The sequence below is a fragment of the Mus musculus genome, chromosome 2, assembly GCF_000001635.26.
Source record: "Mus musculus strain C57BL/6J chromosome 2, GRCm38.p6 C57BL/6J".
Taxonomy (NCBI): Eukaryota; Metazoa; Chordata; class Mammalia; order Rodentia; family Muridae; genus Mus; species Mus musculus.
Genome location: NC_000068.7, coordinates 129,267,358 through 129,287,829, shown reverse-complemented (window position 1 = coordinate 129,287,829; position 20,472 = coordinate 129,267,358). Strand labels below are relative to the sequence as shown.

Sequence of the window (20,472 nt, the reverse complement as noted above, 5' to 3'; positions counted from 1 at the left end):
CCTGTAACCAATTCTCTTTTTATCCAAAACTAAGTCACTTGACTAAAACATCTGCCTATTGTTCTAGTTTCTTTTCTGTTGCTGTGATAAACATTTTTCCCAAAAGCAGCTTGAAGTTGAATTGGCTTATATCTCCAGGTTCATCACTAAGTGAAGTCAAGCCAGGCCTGAGGCAGAAACCATGAAGATGCTGCTTTCCAGCTCGCTTCTCTGGTTTGCTCTGGGAATCACGCTTAGTTCACTTCTGTCTTCTTTTCTTTTCCTTTCCTTTATCTCTCTCTCTCTTTCTTTCTCTCTCTCTTTCTTTCTTTCTTTCCTTATTTATTTATTTCTCTCTTTCTCTCTAACTTTCTTTCATTGAACAGGCCAACCTTGAACTCAGAGATCACCTGCTTCTACCTTCAGAGTACTGGAATTAAAGGCATGTGCCACTCCACCCAGCTATGAGCTAGCTTTCTTAGACCACTCATGGCTATCTGCATAGGGATAGTACCACCCACAGAGGGCTAGTCCACCCCATATCAGTCAAGACAGTCTCTCACAGACATGGCCACTGGTCAATCTGACCGGGGCAATTTTTCAACTGATGTTTCCTCTTTTCAAGTTCAAGTTAACAATAAAAACTAAAGTACTTACTAACCTTAAAAACAATCTAACCTTAAAAAGCTGTCTTGTGTGTGTCTCTGCACCTAGAGCTTTTCTTGAGTATTTTCTTTGGCTATTGTTCATCTATTTGCCTTATACTAGTTCATTCCTTTTTATTTTATTTTATTAATATTTTCGGATGCCTGTTTGTTTTCTAACTCGAGAGAAAGGGTAAAGATTTGGATGGGAAGAAAGGTGGGAGAACCTGGGAGGAGTTGGGATAGGGAAACTGTGATTAGAATTTTTTTTTTTTTTTTTAGATTTATTTATTGATTATATGTAAGTACACTGTAGCTGTCCTCAGACACTCCAGAAGAGGGAGTCAGATCTCGTTACGGATGGTTGTGAGCCACCATGTGGTTGCTGGGATTTGAACTCTGGACCTTCGGAAGAGCAGTCAGGTGCTCTTACCCACTGAGCCATCTCACCAGCCCAATTAGAATTTATTATATGAAAAAAACTCTATTTTCTATAGAAGAAAACATTCTATCTTGACTTTAGAACTGTGACCTCAGATATTTTTTTGTTTTATTTTGTTTTTCTGGACTTTGGCAATTGTTGAAGTTAGGAGAAGACTCCCCATGTTGCAATGTTCTCTCCCCCTGTGTTTAACCACTGATAACTAGACAGCACTGACTTCCAGGGTTAACAAGTTCCCCAGGTAAGTATCAAAAAGGAAAACAATGTTTAGTGTGGCTGGAAGCACAAGGGAGGACTTGCTGAGATACCTACTATAAGTTATTATGTTGTCATACTGTGGTATATCTCTCCAGGCTGCTTAGAAGTATTCTTCGTTGGAACATGAGTAGCATTAAAAATACGAAATTCTTTTTTGAAACAACTTTTTTTTTAATTGACTGATAAGTTAAAAAGACTGGCATACTTCTAATAGAAACTCAGATTACAAAAGCCACCTTTACAATTTACAAAGTCAAATTACAAAAGGTGAGCCTTTGTGTCCCACATTTATCTTTCTTAAATGACATCCTAAGATGGTTTCTAGCATGTGTTTCAGTTTTCATCATTTTTAAAAGTGAGCCATTGCTATGAATTTTTAAATATATTTTTCTCTTTATGTTTTCAGACTCCTGGACCTAAAAAAGATGTTTCCAATCATGTTTTGCCTAGCAAAACTACAAGACCCATCAACATTAAATTCCAGACTAAACCAGCCAGTATCACAGCATCCCAGAAGCCAGAGTCGAAGCCACCAAAACTTCCAAGCAGAGGACTCACGTCAAGATGTTTTTCTTCTAACACAGACTGTAAACAGTCCAGCAAGCCTCAGCAGCAACCTAGAGCAGTGTCATTCACTGCAGGACTGTCAAGAAACCCCAGGCAGTGCCCTGATATACAGGAACTAAAAACCAAACAGCAACAGCAAGCACATGGAGGAAATGCTAAATGTACACATCCCGAGACTAACACCCACGCTGCAAAGCAACCTGTGGATGGCTTTCCAGATGAAACAAACAAAGAAAACTTGCCCCAGGCCCTGCCAAAACCTGAGAAGCCAGATCCTGAGTTACATTCTATAAGAAAGCCAAATACTGGCTCTTCTAATCAAACTCAGAAAGGTCTGGCTCCTAAACAGATCTTGAGCAAAAGTTCAGTTACTCAGACTGCTCTGAAAGACAGAGCTAACAAACAGTTCATTCGAAACACACAAATCAGAACTCAAGCAGTGAAGTCTCGGCCACGCCCTACAGTTGCAGATTCTACACGACCAAGAGAAAAACCCCCACAAACAGCTCCCTCTCATTCCGTTCCAGCCCATAATAAGACTCAGACATCAAAGAAACCAATGACCAAGAACACACAGGACATAACGGTTAACAGGGTTAGATACGGAAAACCAAATGAAACTAAGATAGAGTCATGCCCTGCTACTGAACAGAAAGTAAAACACACTAAACCTAGTTCCCAACTCAATGTGCTTCAGGGAGGACATAACAGTAGACATCCCAACATGAGACAGGATCAGAAGCCTGTACAGCCTCATCTTGGACCCCAGACGTCATGCGTTCTGCAAAAATCAAGAGCCATAAGCCAGAGGCCTAATTTGACAGCTAGAAACTTTAATTCAGTCATCCCAAGCACGCCTAACATGAGAGCAAATAAAACACTTAACAATAAGTACAATAACATCTTTCAACAAAAGGCACAGACATTGGACTCCAAGTTCAGAAAGTTTCCTCCCCAGAGCCATTTTTTGAACAAGACTGCTCCCAGGACTCAAGCCAGTACAGCAGCCGCAAGTAGGAAGGGAGCCCCAAGTGCGACCCAGACTCACCCACATGGTAAAAAACCAGAAGGAGAGGATCGGAGGTACTTTGCCTTAATTCCAAGATCTTACTGATAGTGATTGGGGTTGGGGCTATAGTTCAGTGATAGAGCACTTACCTAGCAACAGCTGAGGGTAGGTGAGAGTGTCGGCTCTAGAACTCTCAACCTGGGTCACAGATGGGCTTATGACAGTGGCATGTGGTTGCAAAGAGAAGAAAGTCTGTGGAAAGACTTACATCCACCCATTCCTGATGAGTGCTCCGTCATTGCTCGCATCATGCCAGGTTCAAGTGAGCAAGGAAGGCTTAGAGTATACATGGACAGTTTAGAGAAATTAGTTGTGGCATTGAAGTTCTAGAACTACACTGATTTTAGAAAAGAACGTTTTTCTTCATTATGATTAGAAGGAGAGTAGGAAGATAAGAATGCTAGGGACTGGAGCAGTGGTTCTCAACCTGGGAGTCGCAACCCCTTTGGGGGCCACATATCAGACATTCTGCATATCAGATACTTACATTGTAATTCATAACAGTAGCAAAATTATAGTTATGATATAGCAATGAAAGTAATTTTGTGGTTGGGGGTCACCACAGCATGAGGACCTGTATTAAAGGGTCACAGCATTAAGAAGGTTGAGAACCACTGGATTGGAGGAAACAAAGATCATGTGTCTCAGCTTTGTTATTGTGGAAGAATCATGACTATTGTAAGCACTGCATAGATTGTAAGATTGCCTGTCTTCTAGATAGAGTCAGAGGAAAATGACAGTTAAGAACTTTCATGTGTGTATAATCATTGACATTTGGGAAAGGCAGAGCAGTCAGGAACTAGAGGTTAAAGGTAAGCTTTGCTCTCTGAGGGGTTTGGGGGGCCTGTATTATATCTTGATTGTAGGTACAGTCAAATGGTCTTGTGAATTTACACCCACAGAATTACGCACTTCTAAAAGGTGGGTTTTACTGTCTTGTCATTGAAATCCTGCGTGTATCAGGCACTGTGCTAGGCACTGAACATCCAGCTCTGCCTTCATAGAGCTTGGGCCCTGTTGGAGGAGGCAGAATACAAACACACTGATTAATGAGACAGAATAATTGCAGATCATTATTCTTCAGGTAAGGATTGTTTGAACAGAGGACCAAAGATGAAGAGCCTGAGGCAGGATTGAGCCTGAATCAGGACTGAACCTGGATCAGGATACTGAAAGGCTGCCATGAGGGAAAGGGCGAGGGAGAGGACTGTGATGAAGGTCGGAAAGGATGGCAGGACAGCCACAGAGAACCGTGTTAATTTTATTTCAACACAGTCTACTCTATATGTTACTGACAGACTCTAAGGACAGAGGGTGACAAGAGTTAGAGTAGATGCTTCATATTTCAGACAGAAGGTAACGTGTGGCTCAGCATCGTGATCATGTGGACAGAACCAATCAATACAGTGATATGTCAGACACAAGGAAAAGCAACTACTCAAAGACAGCTCCTGAGTTTAGGGACTATGTTTATCAAATGAGGGAAATATAGAAGGGATTTGGAGGTAAATATAAGAGCTTTGTTTGGTGTGGTATTGATATAAAATACCTGCTAGACAACCAATGCAAGGTACAAATAGGCCATGGGTTTAGTGTGGTTTGGGGCTCCAGGGAGTGATCTGAAATGCTGAAATGAGCATTTTCTGATCATTAGTATGGTTGTGATGTAAGAAAGCTAGACATCCTCCTCCTGAGCACTTGTGTCTACATCCACCCCCTGACTGTGTTTAATGGTTTATTTGTAGGAGTGGAAAATGTAAGCGGTGGCAAAAAGCCAGCCTTGGGACTTGGCATTGTCAGAGACTGGTTGCTTATGGAGAAGAGAACCCTAAGATTATCAATTAATGATAAAAGGGAGCCGGGCATGGTGGCGCACGCCTTTAATCCCAGCACTCGGGAGGCAGAGGCAGGCCGGGGCTCGTGTGGTCAGGAGATCGATGAGGAACTGTAGGAGAGTGGGTTGCTTTGAGCACTGAGACCCTGTTGAAGACAGAGTGCAAGCTTGGGTCTGAGTGGTGAGAAGTTTCTGGGGACAGAAATGGAGTACTGAGGTGTCTTAAGGGCAGGTGGCACTTTGCCCAGGGCAGCAGGTGAGGAAATGAAGACTTAGAGAAAAACAATGCAAAGCAAACAAGGGCCAAGGGATTTTTTTTTTAAAGATTTACTTATTTTATATATGTGAATACACTGTTGCTGTTTTCAGATACACCACACCAGAAGAGGGCATTGGTTCCCATTACAGGTGGTTGTGAGCCACCATGTGGTTGCTGGGAATTGAACTCAGAACCTCTGGAAGAGCAGTCAGTGTTCCTAACCACTGAACTCTCTCTCCAGCTGCAGTTTTTAAATTCCTTGACCCTTGGGGCTAGAGAGATGGAGTGGTTAAGCACACTGACTGTTCTTCCGGAGGTCCTGAGTTCAATTCCCAGTAACCACATGGTGGCTCATAAACATCTATAATGGGATCTGATGCCCTCTTCTGGTGTGCAAGTGTACATGCACACTGAACTCTGTATACATTATAAATAAATAAATCCTTTTTAAAAAGCCTGAAGCACCAGTCAGCCCTCGGTAATCCTAGCAATCATAAGTGGTGCAGTAAACCCAGCGTGGACACTGCCCCTCTATACACCGTTCTTCATTCTGTCCCCTGACCTTGTGTGTAGTAGAAGGTTTAGTTATGCAGTCACTGCCAGGCATGTGTTTTAGAAGCAGACATGTTAAGAAGGAAAGAAAGAACTAACCTCCGCCCCTCCCCCATCACATTTCAGAAAACAGCTGGAAGAATGGCAGAAATCCAAAGGGAAAACCTATAAACGACCTCCCATGAAATTTAAAACAAAAAGAAAAGTCATAGAGGAAATGAACACTTCCTTCTGGAAGAGCATTGAAAGAGAAGAAGAAGAAAAGAAAGCTCAGCTGGAGCTGTCCAAGAAAATCGACAGCACTCTGACAGAGTGTCTGAGGCTCATTGAAGAGGTGAGTGAGAGGGAGAGGGTGCGGAGCTCGGCCGCACTCAGTCCTGGCGCTTAAGACAGGTTCCTCGGGAGCCTCCACCTCTGCAGAAACCCAGCCACTCTTTTTTTTTTTTTTTTAAGATATATTTTTTTAAAGATTTATTTATTATTATACATAAGTACACTGTAGCTGTCTTCAAACACACCAGAAGAGGGCATCAGATCTCATTATGGGTGGTTGTGAGCCACCATGTGGTTGCTGGGATTTGAACTCATGACCTTCAGAAGAGCAGTCAGTGCTCTTACCCACTGAGCCATCTCACCAGCCCCCAGCCACTCTTAAACACAGAACCACAGTGATAGCAACAGCTACATGATGCCATGCACTCAGGTGGCTGCTCAGATCTTAGGAAACTAACCCAGACCATTTGGCTCCAGAAAGAGACAGCAGGGTCTTTCTTCTGCCATAAGGATCCAAAAGATGAGTGACATTTGCACTGGAAGCATTTCCTAGATGCTAACCTTTGTTTGAGGGGTGCTTTAAGATTTATTTATTTTTAGTTTTTGCATGTGAATGCTTTGGGTGATATATATATAGAGAGATAGAGATAGATAGATATAGATATATAGCTTCACCATGTGTGTTCAGTACCAATGGAGGCCAGAAAAAGGCATTAAATCCCCCAGAACTGGGGAATTACAAATGGTTGCCAGCCACCATGTGGGTGCTGGGAAATGACCCTGGTCCTCTGGCAGAGCACTCAGTGCTTTTAATCAGTGAACCATCTCTAGGCTCCTCTGAGTAATTTTGGTAGCCAGAAATGGCATCCTAATTGTGTCTTGGAGTCTACACCAGGATAAAGTAGGTAGTAGACAATGGGTATGTGACTAGTGACTGCCATACTAAACAGTGCAGTACTAAACTATCCCGTGCTTAACCTCTAGGCAGGAAGACTGCACCTACAGTGGAAGTAAGCTTGTCTGCTGGTGCTGGACCTGGGGGACGCAGGGGAACATTATTTTAACAGTTCTCCTTTGTGCAATTAAACTTCAGAGTTTTGTTTATTTCTTTGATTTTATTTTGTTTTCATTAAAAAACAAATACAGGAATACATTATTTTGCGGGGGGTGGGGGGAAGGGGTGGGTACACTTAGACTTATGTGCGCATTTATGTGAAGACCAGAGGGCAGCCTCAACTGGCTTCCTTGTTGGGGGAAGGGGAGACGGGTTGGATTGACTTCTGTCATCGTCGTCCGTTATTTGGTTTGTTTTGAGGCAGGGTCTCATAGGCCTAGAACTCCCTAGTAGGCTAGGCTAAAGGCTGACTGGCTAGTAAGCCCCAAGGATCTCACCTCCCTGGTGCTAAAATTGTAAGCATGTACTACCAGTCCCAGCTGTTGGTAGGTTTCTGGCTATTACACAATGTCCTTTTATTTGCAGAACAGCACTTACCGACTAAACTCTTTCTGCACGTACCCCTCCCCCAATCAGTACCTTTAATATTAAAATAATTTTAAATAATAATACAGATTAGTGACCAGACCTCCATCCCATTCTGCTCCCTGAAGGGTGGTGATCACCCATTGTTGGCTATCCCTCCCGTCTTTATATGTGTGCACACAGTGTAGATAGAAGTGCGGCAGACTGGTTTGTTTCGCAGGTTGCAGGACTTGACATTTTTATATGTTTTCCTAGTTTCAATCAAATGACTTGGCTGTTTCCCTTTCTGTCTACACCCAGACAATGGCCTGGACATCTTTTCACATTCTCCTGTAGTCGATAAGTGTTTTTTGTTTCTTGGGCTGAATGGATAGAATGTAGGCTAAGGTGAGTAGATCACAGACTCAAGGCCAGCCAGGGGGACATAGAAAGTTCATAGCCAGCCTCAAATACATAGTGAGCCCTGTCTCAAAAAATAAAGGGGGGCAAGGCAGGGCTATCAGATTTATTGAAGATTTTGTAAGACCCCTGAAACTGGGGAGACCTCCGCTCAAGTCCCGGGATGAGCTGGCCGGCACCCCAATAACTCGAGAGAAAACCACACCTGATGCAAACTGCAAGAGGCTTTATTGTCAGCTAGCTGAGAACAAACTCCTTTCGCTGCAGAGCAGGGGAGTTCGACCCTGAGTGGTAACAGTAGGGGGCTTTTAAAGGAAAAGTAAGGAGTTGGGAGGAGTTTGGCTACAGCTCTTCTCTGGCGGTGTCTTTGGTAAAATGACAAGGCATGAGGAGTAGGGAGTGGGTTGTAGCTCTTCTTTGTGGAGTTTATCTCCGTGTCCTTGGCACAGGGAGCCAGGCAAGCGCCTGACTAGGTCCTTTTACAATTATCGCATCTCTGTTTGTAAGGTATAGAAACAAAAAGGCTTTTTGCTGGCTATAGAGAACATAGAGCTTCTTTCTGGCTGTATTTTTAGAGATCAGGGAAAACAAGCTTGGGGGAACGTTTAGGGGCTTTACCTTTTAGGGAGAAACGCTTTAAGTCAGGGTCTCACAGTTTCTCTAGGATCTTTTTAAAGGTTATAAAACCTTTTCAAGTCCAGTAACTTCCCTCATTTGTAGTATTTATGTCTGTTCTGTCCATTGATATTTTCTTAGCTTTCAGTTAAAAGTTTGGCCGGTTTCATCAGTCTTAATTTCTCATGAATATGGTGAATGCTGTAAACTTGCCTCGTGGTTTTACTGTCTGATACCTGCCATGTTTAACAAATACTCCTCAGCCAGGTTAAGTCACAAAGAAAAGAATAGCTTTGTCCAGCTCGGCCCTGCAGAAACCCTCCTGTGTTCTATCAAGAAATTCTCTGAACCGTGTCTGGTTTGGGATTTTATGGAGACCTCATTACATAGGCATAATTGATAACTTTGATCTACATTAGACCATTAGGTTATTCTTCAGTCCCTCCCCAGAGGTTGTGGGTAGGACTGGAGCCCCCTACTTGTCTGCTTGTCTCTTGTCCTGTGAGCAGCCACCATCCTGAGGCTACCAGGAACTGCCAGTCATCGATTTGTTATCATGCCAAAGACTTTGGAGAGTACAAGGATTTTAGGAATTATATGCCAGGAAGTGGAGGAAGACTCCATATGTAATTCACAGTATCTCATTAGAAAAGGTGAACTTGGGAGAAACTAGGACTCCAACTTCCAGGAGGGTGTACTACCCAACAAATGCTAGTGTTTTAAGGTCGAGCGGAGGGACCCTGTGGGCCTGGAGTTGAGACTTTGAGAAAAGTCCACTACCCTGTGGTCCCCTACCTCTTCTGGGGCTAGAGCCAGCTGCTGTCCCTGGTGAGAGACTGTTGCTAGGGTGATGAAAGCGGATGAAAGAATTCTGTCCTTCACCTAGGCAGCCTTCCTCTGTTCTCCTGTGTGGGCAGGGCCCAGCCAGAGCCACCGCCAGGCAGAAACTTTACAGAGTTCCAGCTGGTACTTCTCTGGATTCCGCTTAGTAGAATTTGTTGGTTGAGCTTTTCTTTGTTGTCTTAATGACTGATCCTTTTTAGTAACCATTGAAAAAGTGTTTAAAACAATGTTTTCTGTTTGTTACTCAATGGCTTCCTTTCTGAAGGAATTATGCCACAGTGTTCCAGGAGGATAAGTTAATGATAGTTCCTCCTTATATTTGTCAATGTTTGCTCTCTAGTTTTCTAAGTGTTACACAGATTCACGACTTGCTTTGATTTCTCTGATATTAATATTGCTAAACCTCTTTCTTCCTTCCTTTCTTCCTTTTGTTCTTTTGTTCTTTCTTTCCTTCCTTCCTTCTTTTTTTTTTTTTTTTCCTTTGTGAGTTTCCTCATCCCTTTGGTTTTAAACCCCTGGGCTGGTTTATATTAGGGTGTATCCCAGGTGTGTACAGACTGAGACACTCTGCTTTAGACAGCAGGCCTTGCCCTCCACAGTTAGCAATTGCCCATATATATAAACTCACTCCTGACACTTGACTTTGTAATTCCACTTAGAGGGTTCTCCTGTGTTCACATTCTTTTATTTCTATATTTACTATTGTTTTCATGTTTCATAAAGAAAATTATAGGGCTGGAGAGATGGCTCAGTGGTTAAGAGCACTGACTGCTCTTTCAGAGGTCCTGAGTTCAAATCCCAGCAACCACATGGTGGCTCACAACCATCTGTAATACGATCAGATGTCCTCTACTGGTGTGTCTGAAAACAGCTACAGTGTACTCATAAATAAAATAAGCAAATTTAGAAAGAGAGAAAGAAAGAAAGGAAAGAAAGGAAGAAAGAGAGAGAGAAAAAAGGGAAGGAAGGAAGGAAGGGGAAAGGAAAGGAAAGGAAAGGAAAAGAAAATTATAAATTGGTGAAACAAAATAACATGATAGATGTAAATTCAAACATGTTTACTAATGATGCATGCAAACTTATGCTTGTAAAGCACCATTATTTCACCCTTGTGCTGTATTCATAGTTTGGGAAGAATTTCTAACTACAAGTTATTGTCTCTAAAAATTTAGAAGCTCCTGCTTTACCTTTTTTTCTTGTGTCTGGAATTACTGACTTATTGAGTCACATCTATCTGAGTCTCATTCTTTATAAGTAATCCCTTATCTCTTCTGCTTCTCTAGATGCTTGTTAGTTAGTTAGTTAGTTAGTTAGTTAGTTAGTGTTTTTCAAAACAGGGTTTTTCTGTGTAGCCTTAGCTGTCCTAGAACTCACTCTGTAGAGCAGGCTGGCCTTGAATTCACAAAGATTCACCTGCCTCTGCCTCCTGGTGCTGGGACTAAAGGTGTGCGCCACCACTGCCTCTGCCTGGTCTTAAGTTATATTTTTACGTTATATTTTTATCTTGGTTTTCCAAATATCCATATATTTATACATATATATGTATATACTAGTTAACTCCAACTATACATACATATATACTCTAAATATATACACATAGATACATATATACATATACACTAGTTAATTCTCTGAAAACCTTCAGTGCAAACAATTGTTTATCTGTCTAGTCTTAAACTTTATTCTTTTGTTTTGTTTTGGTTTGGTTTGGTTTTTGGTTTTTCGAGACAGGGTTTCTCTGTGTAGCCCTGGCTATCCTGGAACTCACTTTTGTAGACCAGGCTGACCTCAAACTCAGAAATTCACCTGAACTTTATTCTTGTATAAAGAATTTTTTGAGTGTGTCTAACTTTGCTCTCAATGCTCAAGAAACTCTTTTCTATAGATATTGAAATTGGTGAGTAGTAGGTAAGACCGTAGGAACTCTGAATTTGCACTTTGCACCGCTTGTTTCTTTGTTGTGTCTCACTGGGTTCTGGGAGAGTCCCTCCCTCGTAACCACCTATGCTCGTTCTATGGTAGGGAGTTTGCCACTTGGCTGATACTGTCTCCTCCGCCCTCACTCTCTGTGCCGCGTTCATTCTTTGTTGAGTTGATTGTACCTTTATTATCGTGTAGCTTTCCTGGGCCAGTGGTGATTCTTGATTGGGAGGGTACAGTTGTGTCTTTCCATCACCAGAGGAGCTTCTGAGCATAGCCGAGCCTGGACTTCTTAGTTTGTTGGGTCTCCTTTTCTCCTAGTCCTTGTCACTGCCCTGCCATGGGCCCAAGCCAGAAGCCATTTCTAAGTTCCTTTGCATGGAATTGACCCTCTTTTATATCTGCCTGCATGAATCTCCAGTACATCTACACTCACTTTGCATACTTCTGCGGCTCTTCATGCATGCTGTGGTTAATCATGTGGAAAGTAGCCTTGAGTCACAGTTCATAATTCTATTAATATGTGGTACTCTGAATATTTTTAATATGTTAGAAGTATTTACTATATTAGATCTTGATCCTGTTTGTGTCGTTCATCCCATAAAGATAGAGAACATATTCTTTACCTTTTGTTGTGGTACATTTTTGTCTTAAAATTTAAATTGTGGGGGACTGGAGAGATGGTGGTTAAGAGCACTAACTGTTCTTTCAGATGTCCTGAGTTCAATTTCCCAGCAACCACATGGTGGCTCACAACCATCTGCAATGGGGATCCGATGCCCTCTTCTGGTGTGTCTGAGGACAGTGACAGTGTACCCACATACATGAAATAAATAAATAAATCTTTTTTTTAAAGTTCTTTAAGACTTAAAGGTTCATGTTAAAAATTATTGAACTGTATAATTAAGATGGGGATGTTTTTATATTTATTATGTATTTACTATACCTCAGCAAAATTGAAATTTTAACTTCAATGAGTGACTATACCTTCAGAGATATAGGCATTAACAGTGACGTGGTAAAAATTATATCTGGCATTTCTTTTTCCAGGGTGTACTTCCTAATGAAATATTCACCATAGTATCCAGTATTCCTGAGGCTGAAAAATTTGCCAAGTTCTGGGTGTGCAAAGCAAAGTTACTGGCAAGCAAAGGCACCTTTGATGCTATTGGACTATACGAAGAGGCCATTCAGAACGGGGCAACAGTGAGTATCTGTCTTAGATGGCTGATGTCAAATTCTCCTCTGTGGGCTTCCTTTGTTGCTTACAGTTATGGTTCTACACTGCACTGTTAAGCTTCCATTCATAGGTAGGGTACCGCAACAGGGTGAGTGTGATCAGAGTGCATTAGACACACCCCTGGTGATAGCACAGTGAAGCCAGGGTTTTGTACAGTTAACACACTAGCAGAAACTTACTTCACCTCAAAAAGCAGTCACAGAATCTCAGGTAGAAGGTATTGGCTTTGTATCTTGATTTGTTTTGTTTTGTTTTGTTTTTTCAAGACAGGGTCTGCCTGCTTTTCATTCCAAATACTGGGAATAAAAGCTGCACCACCATCAGTTAGCCATAGAATGTATTCTTTACTAATGCATCAATTACGTCTTAGAGATTACATTTATACCAGTAGAATTTGGGTGGTGTTTGTTTGTTTGTCAAGTACCCTGGTCTCACTTAACACTAATTACAGAAATAAGTAGTTTGGGAAATAAATGTAGAAAGTTATAATAAAGAATCAAGATTCAATAGTTAAAAAGAACTTAAGGCATTAAATTCAGAACATCATTAATGCAGAGTCATTACATCAAGCACCTCCCTAATTCTAAAACCAAAGAGAAAGCACCTTCTGCAGATTTATTTAACAAAGAGATATGACTTCACAATGACTTCATAACCCTTTTCACTTAAATGTCGTTTCTCTCCCTTCCTCGCGTCCCGTGGTGCTCACTTCCAGGATTGCTCACAGTGTTGTACTTATGCGCAGTTTGGTCAGTTTCACTCAGTAACGACTTTTCCTCACATTTGATCCCTGGCACCCATATAAAGCAGCCAGTAGTGGTGAAACACACCCCAGCACTCAGGAGGCAGACAGGTGGGTCCCTGGAGCTTTCTGGCCAGCCAGCCGAGCCTGATTGATGGTCCCAGAAAATGAGGTAGATGGATGGTTCCTGAGAAACAGCAAAGGTTGACCCCTGGCTCCTCCATATATATTTATGCACACTTGTGTACACACAGATATGTACACACTTAACATGTTTGTACACACACCAAAAACAAGCAAAGGCTCTGGCCACATGTTGTGGGGTACTCAGTAGGGTGATCTAGCTGCAGTGGTTGGTAGAAAGCCCTCTACTAGAACCAGTAAAATCTCCAGGTCTCTCCTCTATAGCTGGTCAGAGTATTTGGGGTGGGGAGGTGCGCCAGACTCCTTCCTGTGAGCTAGAAACTGTTCTGGAGTGGATAGACATTGAGGAGAAGAGACCTGGCAATCTCCTTAGCCTGCAGATTCTGATTTATCCTGTTTTCTAGTAGGCACCCATCCAAGTCTTCGTCAGAAATATGCCCCAGTTTTCTGTTAGGGTACAGAGGGGCAGGGCACAGTCACCAGGCTGCATGGGGCCGGAGGTATCGGGTCTGGCTGCAGATCTGACTCCTCGGTAGGTGCTCCAGGGGCCTCATCTCCTGTTGTTGAGTTTGGAAGCTCTGTGGTACATATAATTTCCTCAGCCACACTCCCAGCCTGAGACCCAGCTTTCTGAGGGGCCGGTTGGCAGTCCTCTCCAGCAGTCCACTCCCAAAGGCTTCTCATTCTCTCCTGTGCACTTCTTAATCCTTGACTCTCATTTCAGTAGACTTTCAGTAGAGGTCAGAACTGAATGAGATGCAGTCTCCATTTTTAACGGAAAGCTGTACAAATGCAAAACATGCTTCATCAAGCTGGGATTATTACTCCAGTAATCCCAACACTTGGGAGGCTGAGGCAGGAGAGTTGCCATGAGTTTGAGACTAGCTTTGTCTACATAGCCTGACTTAGCTTAGCCTAGAGTACATAGTAATACCATGTCTTTAAAAATTTTAATAACAAAATATGCTTGATGCAAATATTTTATAATTCACATTCATTACAGTATGTGTGTATATTTCCAACTTCAGACGCTTACAACTTAACTTGTTGTTTGGTTGGCTTGGTTCTTTGGTTTGGGTTTTGTTTGTTTGTTGTTTTGGTTGGAGTGGAGTTTTTGTTTTGTTTTATTTTGTTTTGTTTTGTTTTGTTTTTGTTGAGACAAATGTATGGTGTCATTATATAGACCAGGCTAGCCTGGAATTCATAGATCTACCTGACTTTACCTCCAAAATGCTAGGATTAAAGGTGTGAATTACCGTTGTTGGCCAGGTGTGTGTGTGTGTGTGTGTGTTTGTGTGTGTACATGTGTGTGCTTTATTAATTTGATACAGAGTACCAAGTCAGGAAAAAAATTCTAAATCTAACATCCCTACAATAAAATAGCAGCTGACCTTGTGGTGTGCTGTGATGGAGTTTGCATCTTCTTCTGGGCAATGGAGCTTTTTGTCTTCCTTTCCTTGGTTATTTTTTTTTCCTGCTCTTTACATACAGTAACTAAATAAAAGTGAGAAAGAAGAGGCCAGGAAAGATACAGAAAAAGCTTTAAAAACGCCTGCATGATGGGACTGTGGGGGTCTCCCTGGAGTTGAACCTGTGGCTCAATCTTTGTGAACTACAGTGCCCAAATTTTATCATGAAAGCAAGGACTAAACAGACAGCAGGGTGCATGGTGTGTTTTCTGTCTGTCTAGCTTTATATCTTAGAGGCAGGTATGATATGATTTAATGATATGATATAAATTATTAGGAAAAAAGAATTTGGTTTAAAGAAACTTTGAACACATCTTTTCACTGAAATTAGATATGCCAGTGTTAAATTGACATGTTCAGTTTCTTCATTTTTTTCCTTATGAATCTTTAAAACTGAATCATTTTAAGTGTTTATCACTGAATATGGGATTGAAAAAGAAAACATTTTTATTGCAGAAAGTTTATTTGATACTAAGCAGAAGTCCTTAGCTCAGTCTTTCCATGAATGCTTTTAATGCCGTTTGTTTATTTTGTTGCCTCCAGCCAGTACAGGAGCTGCAGGAAGTTCTGAACGTTCTACAAGACCCATGCAGGAGCACAGAAGGTATGGTTACTTCCGCGTTCCAATTCACCGCCTTGAGACATGCAAGTAAAATTCCTGTGGAGCACGTAGATCAGAGGGATGAAACACTCCCGCCTCTTGCTCTCTATGGCCTGGCCTTTTGAGCTGTAATCATCCACTGATTGACTCCTATAATTACAGTAAATATGTGCTCAATTCTGAGCAAAGGTTATTTTCCCCACAGCAGCCTGGACTAGTGTGACCTGCTTTCTTGGAACCTTCAGGAAAACAAAATAACAGTTTATCAAAAGAGACAAAGACAAAAGGAAGAGATGCCCTGACATGTTAATATGTTTAATCATCATAAGTGTGTTAGTTAGGGTTTTATTACTGTGAAGAGACACCATGACCACCTCAGTTATAAAGAGGAAAACACTTCACTGGATCTGACTTAGTGTCAGAAGTCTGGTCCATTATTGTCATAGCAGGAAACATGGCAGTGTGCAGCCAGAAGTGGTGCTAGAGAGGGAGCTGAGAGTTCTGCATCTTAATCCATAGGCAGCAGGAGATTGTCTCACTGGGCATGACTTGAACATATTTGACCTCAAAGCCCACCTCCCCAATGACACACTTCCTCCAACAAGGCCACTCCTCCTAATAGTGCCACTCACAATGGCATTCATAGCATTCAAGCACATGAAATTATGGGGGCCATACCTACTCAAATTACCACAGTAAGTTGCTATCACTCATCTAAGTTCATGTTCTTTCAAGAGTCTCTCTCCTTACTTAATTGACAGTCACTATTTGGAACCTTTAAAGAATCTGTCTAGCTGGGCAGTGGTGGCGCACGACTTTAATCCCAGTACTTGAGAGGCAGAGGCAGAGGCAGGCAGATTTCTGAGTTTGAGGCCAGCCTGGTCTACAGAGTGAGTTCCAGGGCAACTAGGACTACACAGAGAAACCCTGTCTCCAAAAAGAGAGAGAGAGAGAGAGGGAGGGAGAGAGAGAAAGAGAGAGAGAGAGAGAGAGAGAGAGAGAGAGAGAGAGAGAGAGAGATTGAATAAATTAATTCTAATAATGACAAGAAAATTGATCCAGGGCATGGAGAAGGAGAGTGATTAGTCTCTCAGCGCTCTCCTGAGAGTAGGAGATGAGAATGTGGTCAGTGCTGTAAGGGGGTTGAGGATCCATCTTCAATTGGCAAATATGCCCAGAAGGATGTCAGGAAGGCTGCCTGGTGGGGCACCTGATGTCATAGGCCATTGCAGTAGGGCTTGGCAAGAAGGAGGGTGGGGGGATGAGGAATTGGAGGGCAGTATTGGTGGATGGATATGATCATATGTGTTTTATCAATATTTGAAATTTCAAAGAATAAAAAAAAATGCTATTTTGTAAACTATAGCAAGGAAGAAAACCATATAAATGGCAGTTGGAGTCACACCTTTTTTTTTTTGGTTTTTTTTTTTGTTTTTGTTTTTTTTGTTTTTTTTTTGTTTTTTCGAGACAGGGTTTCTCTGTGTAGCCCTGGCTGTCCTGGAACTCACTCTGTAGACCAGGCTGGCCTCGAACTCAGAAATCCGCCTGCCTCTGCCTCCCGAGTGCTAGGATTAAAGGTGCGCGCCACCACCCCCGGCTGGAGTCACACCTCTTTCTTTGCTCTGTGGAGTCCATGAGGGTTACTGGGAATCGCTGGCCACATTGCCTTGCTTTATTGATTTTTAGTTTAACTGTTAAATTGCTTCCCTTACTTCCCTTCCTGGCCTTGTGTGCACAGCAGTAACCTCTGACACCTCAGCTGCTGGAACTAATACCACATCTGCAGAGGAGCTGGCCAAGGAGGAATCTGAGCAGCCTTGCCCATCTCTAACAGAAATGGAGCCTATTGCAGCAGCAGCACCGCGGATACCTGTTTCAGAGTGGGATAACCATGGTATCAAATTACAGGTTGCTCCGATCCCTAGGTAAGCAGAGTCCAGCAGACTTCTGACCTGTTTCTGGTCGAGTTCTGTTTCTTCCACACATCCCGAGAAGCAGTTTAGAGACCTCTGCTTCAGGTGTGGTGAAAAGGGTAGGTCAGTGATTAGTGTCAGAGCTCTCCAGACTGCAAAAGGTCTGTGCTGAGAGGAGATCTGGGATCCAGCCTCCATTGGCAGAAATGCCCAGATCACGGTCTCTGGCTCTCAGGAAGGGGCTGAGGGTAAGTAGAGGTTAGAACTGGAAAGCGGAGCAGGGTCTTTCTTTTTCTGTGTGTATACTGCCCTTTCCTGCCGCCCTAAGACTGCTGTGAAGGAGTGCTGCAGTCAGGCTGTGTTGGCACAGATCCACACCCCTCCTTCATGCAGTACCTCCTCTCCACTCATTTGTCCTACCAGCCTGACACCGAGGGGAGCCGAGTAGTACTATCTCCCAAATTAGTGTGGGAGAGAAGGAAAGGGCAGTGACCAGCCCTGGGAGAACATGGAGGAGGCAACAGTCTGTTACAGTCAGAGCCTTCTGTTCTCAGCAGAACTACAGTCATTTTAAGGCTGTATGACAGTGGATCAGCATTGTTTCCAAAAAGTGAGTTTAATATCTCTGTCCCCTGTTCATGCTTCTGGAAGGACTATACACAGGAGAGCCAGGGCAGCAGTTCTGTGCCTTCCTCTACCTGGAAGCACAGCTAGCCTGACCCCTTAGCCTTCATTTGCCTACTGTTGTTAGCTCATGATACATGAAAGCAGTCAGTCAGCCCCAAGCTCACCTCCACGGGCTCCAAGTGCAGGCCTATAAGCTTTTCAGCTGACCTGCCTGCTAGTTTCCCATAAGCTCATGCGGCCAGTGGTTTTGTGAATTTTAGGTCAGTTGTGGAAAGGTTCCTAGTTGCATTGGCAACTTTACAAAGAAGATAGATGTCCAGATGTTCCTGTTTCAATACATGTTTGGAGCGGCATCTTAATAGGTTTTGAGTAATTGACAGTCAACACAAGAAGGAATCTTAGAAGTCATTAGTGCAGTCAAGCTCTGTGTTAGGCCCGGTTTCCTCACAGCCTGTAAATATTTATAAGATAAACAAATGGCAACTGTAAAGCAGTTGACTTCACATCAAAACCATCTTCACCTTCATTCATAGCTTTGTAATGTTAACACCACCATCCTGGGCTTCCTGAGCACCAGGGGAAAGCCAGCGTAGGCTCACACTGAAGTACCAGCTATGCATAAGAAACAAAGTACAAGAGCAGGATGTTCCTGGAGCCGAGAAGGTTTTGAACACCTCCTCCTTCGGTCTCTTTCAGAATATGCGGGATGCCAGAAGTGCAAGACATGAAGCTTATCACTCCCGTGAGGCGCTCAGCCAGGATCGAGCGCACGGTGGCTCGCTACCCAGAAATGCTGCAGGAGCATGATGTGGTGGTGGCTTCTCTTAATGAGCTACTGGAAGTGGACAAAACAGAGTGTTTCATCTTCCGTGAAAATGAGGCTTTGCCTGTGACACTGGGCTTTGAAGTCCTTGAATCATGATCTTTTGATATTTGTGGGTTTTGTTTTGTTTTTTTAACTTTAAGTGAGGTTTTTTTCAGAGCTTGCAAGACATAAATGCCCTTGTCAAGATGACATGAAATAAATGTTTGCTGAGACCTCACCATGCAGGTGGTAGACTCTTTGGTCTCAGAAGGAATGCATTGAGTTTACTCTCAGATTGTATATCCCCATGAGAAGGCTTTTGGTTCATGTATTTGTTATATACTTTATAAAAGTTTTATAGCATAGTTTTTCAGCATCCACACTACCTGGAGGGCAGGCTTCTAGAGTACAAAGGGTTGACTTTTGACACCAGCTCACCAGGCGGAAAGTCAAACTCCACAGATTACAGAGACGTTTGGGCTAGCCACATCTTCACTCAGATCCCAGAAGGTATTTGTGGAGACCTTCAGCTTCTACCACAGTGACCCTAAAGATGAGGGGGACGCTTGTCCTCTCTGGGTGGCTTTCCTCTAGTGAAGCACAGTCCAGAATTGAGGTGGCAGCCCAGGTTTTATTTACAGTCCTCCTTTTGCACTTGTTATTGAGAAATGCTTCGAGTAAAGACAAATATGGGGACAGAGCCTGCTGCGTCCATTCCTCTCCCTACCAGAGGACTGGTAGCCTGAGGAGGCCACGAGCACCGCAGAGACTATGGCAGGGGATCTTTTCTGCACCTTGGACAACTGCTCCTGGAAAGGAAAAGCAGCGTTGTTTTGTAAATGTAACATAGGAAAGCCTGGTTGGCAATTTTTAAACCTTAGCTTTGTTCCTATGATTACTAAGTACTAAGTAATATCTAAAATAAAAACCACTGAATTCTCTTCATCTCTGCCTGTTGTTCTCTTTATTATCATGGTGATGGCTTTAGTAAGACATATAGGGGTTTCTCTGGGAAACCCCAAGAGGTGCATTATTACCCTGGATAAAGGATCGGGCGTGATCTCACGAGGAGGTGGACTTTCTGCTAAGGGAAACAGCATTTGTCTGTCCACCTCTCAAGATCAGGCTATACCACCAAGATTCACCAACCTCACCCAGAAAGTCTTCCTGCCAGAGAAGAAGCCTCTGAGAACAGCTATCCATCCCCAGCAGCACACAGGAATGCGGGCAGCCAGCTCAGACAGTTACTTAGTGACCACAAGGCTTGCAGAAGCATCAAAATCAGCAAGCTAGAGTCTGAAGGCAGGCCCTCCAGCGAGGAAGGAACTTGCCTCAGACCTCAGGCTCCAGCTTCAGTCCTCACAGGCCTTAGGTGGAGCCTACAGTGCCAGACTCAGCTAGAATGGCACACTTGTCTGGGCCCTCTCCTTCCCAGGCCTGGGACTTCGCTTGATTTAGCACTGGCTTTACTTCTCAAAACCATCATTTGCTGCCGAAGCAGTTTCCCTCTTTATCACCAGTTCCTTGTAAGATGTCTGGCCATTCCTTCCCGACACTGACAATTCAGTATGGGTTGAACTGTTAATATCTGAAAATGTTTAATTTCCAGAGGACTAATTGAAGTGTTTCCAAAGCCTGGTCAAACTGAATAGAGCCTTCCGGTTATGATGCTACGCCTGCAGCAAACTACTTGCTAGATATTAAAGTTCTCATTACTGAATGGATGTTTCCTGATAGCAGGGCAGGGAGAGAGCAGGAAGAAAGGAGGCAAGCCTTAAAGACCTGGGAGTCTACAGG

General features: G+C 43.0%; 1 protein-coding gene across 3 annotated transcripts in view; it reads left to right on the top strand.

The window, feature by feature from the left end:
- The window catches only part of Ckap2l (cytoskeleton associated protein 2-like), a 29,019-nt gene extending 9,399 nt beyond the window's left edge, over positions 1 to 19,620 (top strand). The window contains exons 4-9 of one of the 3 annotated variants that reach the window (NM_181589.3): positions 1,730 to 2,973; positions 5,731 to 5,938; positions 12,185 to 12,340; positions 15,273 to 15,333; positions 17,069 to 17,255; positions 18,567 to 19,620. In NM_181589.3, coding sequence (NP_853620.1) covers positions 1,730 to 2,973; positions 5,731 to 5,938; positions 12,185 to 12,340; positions 15,273 to 15,333; positions 17,069 to 17,255; positions 18,567 to 18,792 — 2,082 coding nt within the window. In that variant the 3' untranslated portion in view covers positions 18,793 to 19,620. The remainder of the gene's footprint in view (positions 1 to 1,729; positions 2,974 to 5,730; positions 5,939 to 12,184; positions 12,341 to 15,272; positions 15,334 to 17,068; positions 17,256 to 18,566) is intronic. The other 2 variants (XM_006500158.4, XM_030252067.1) reach the window with 2 other exon arrangements.
- Positions 19,621 to 20,472: the final 852 nt, after the last annotated feature.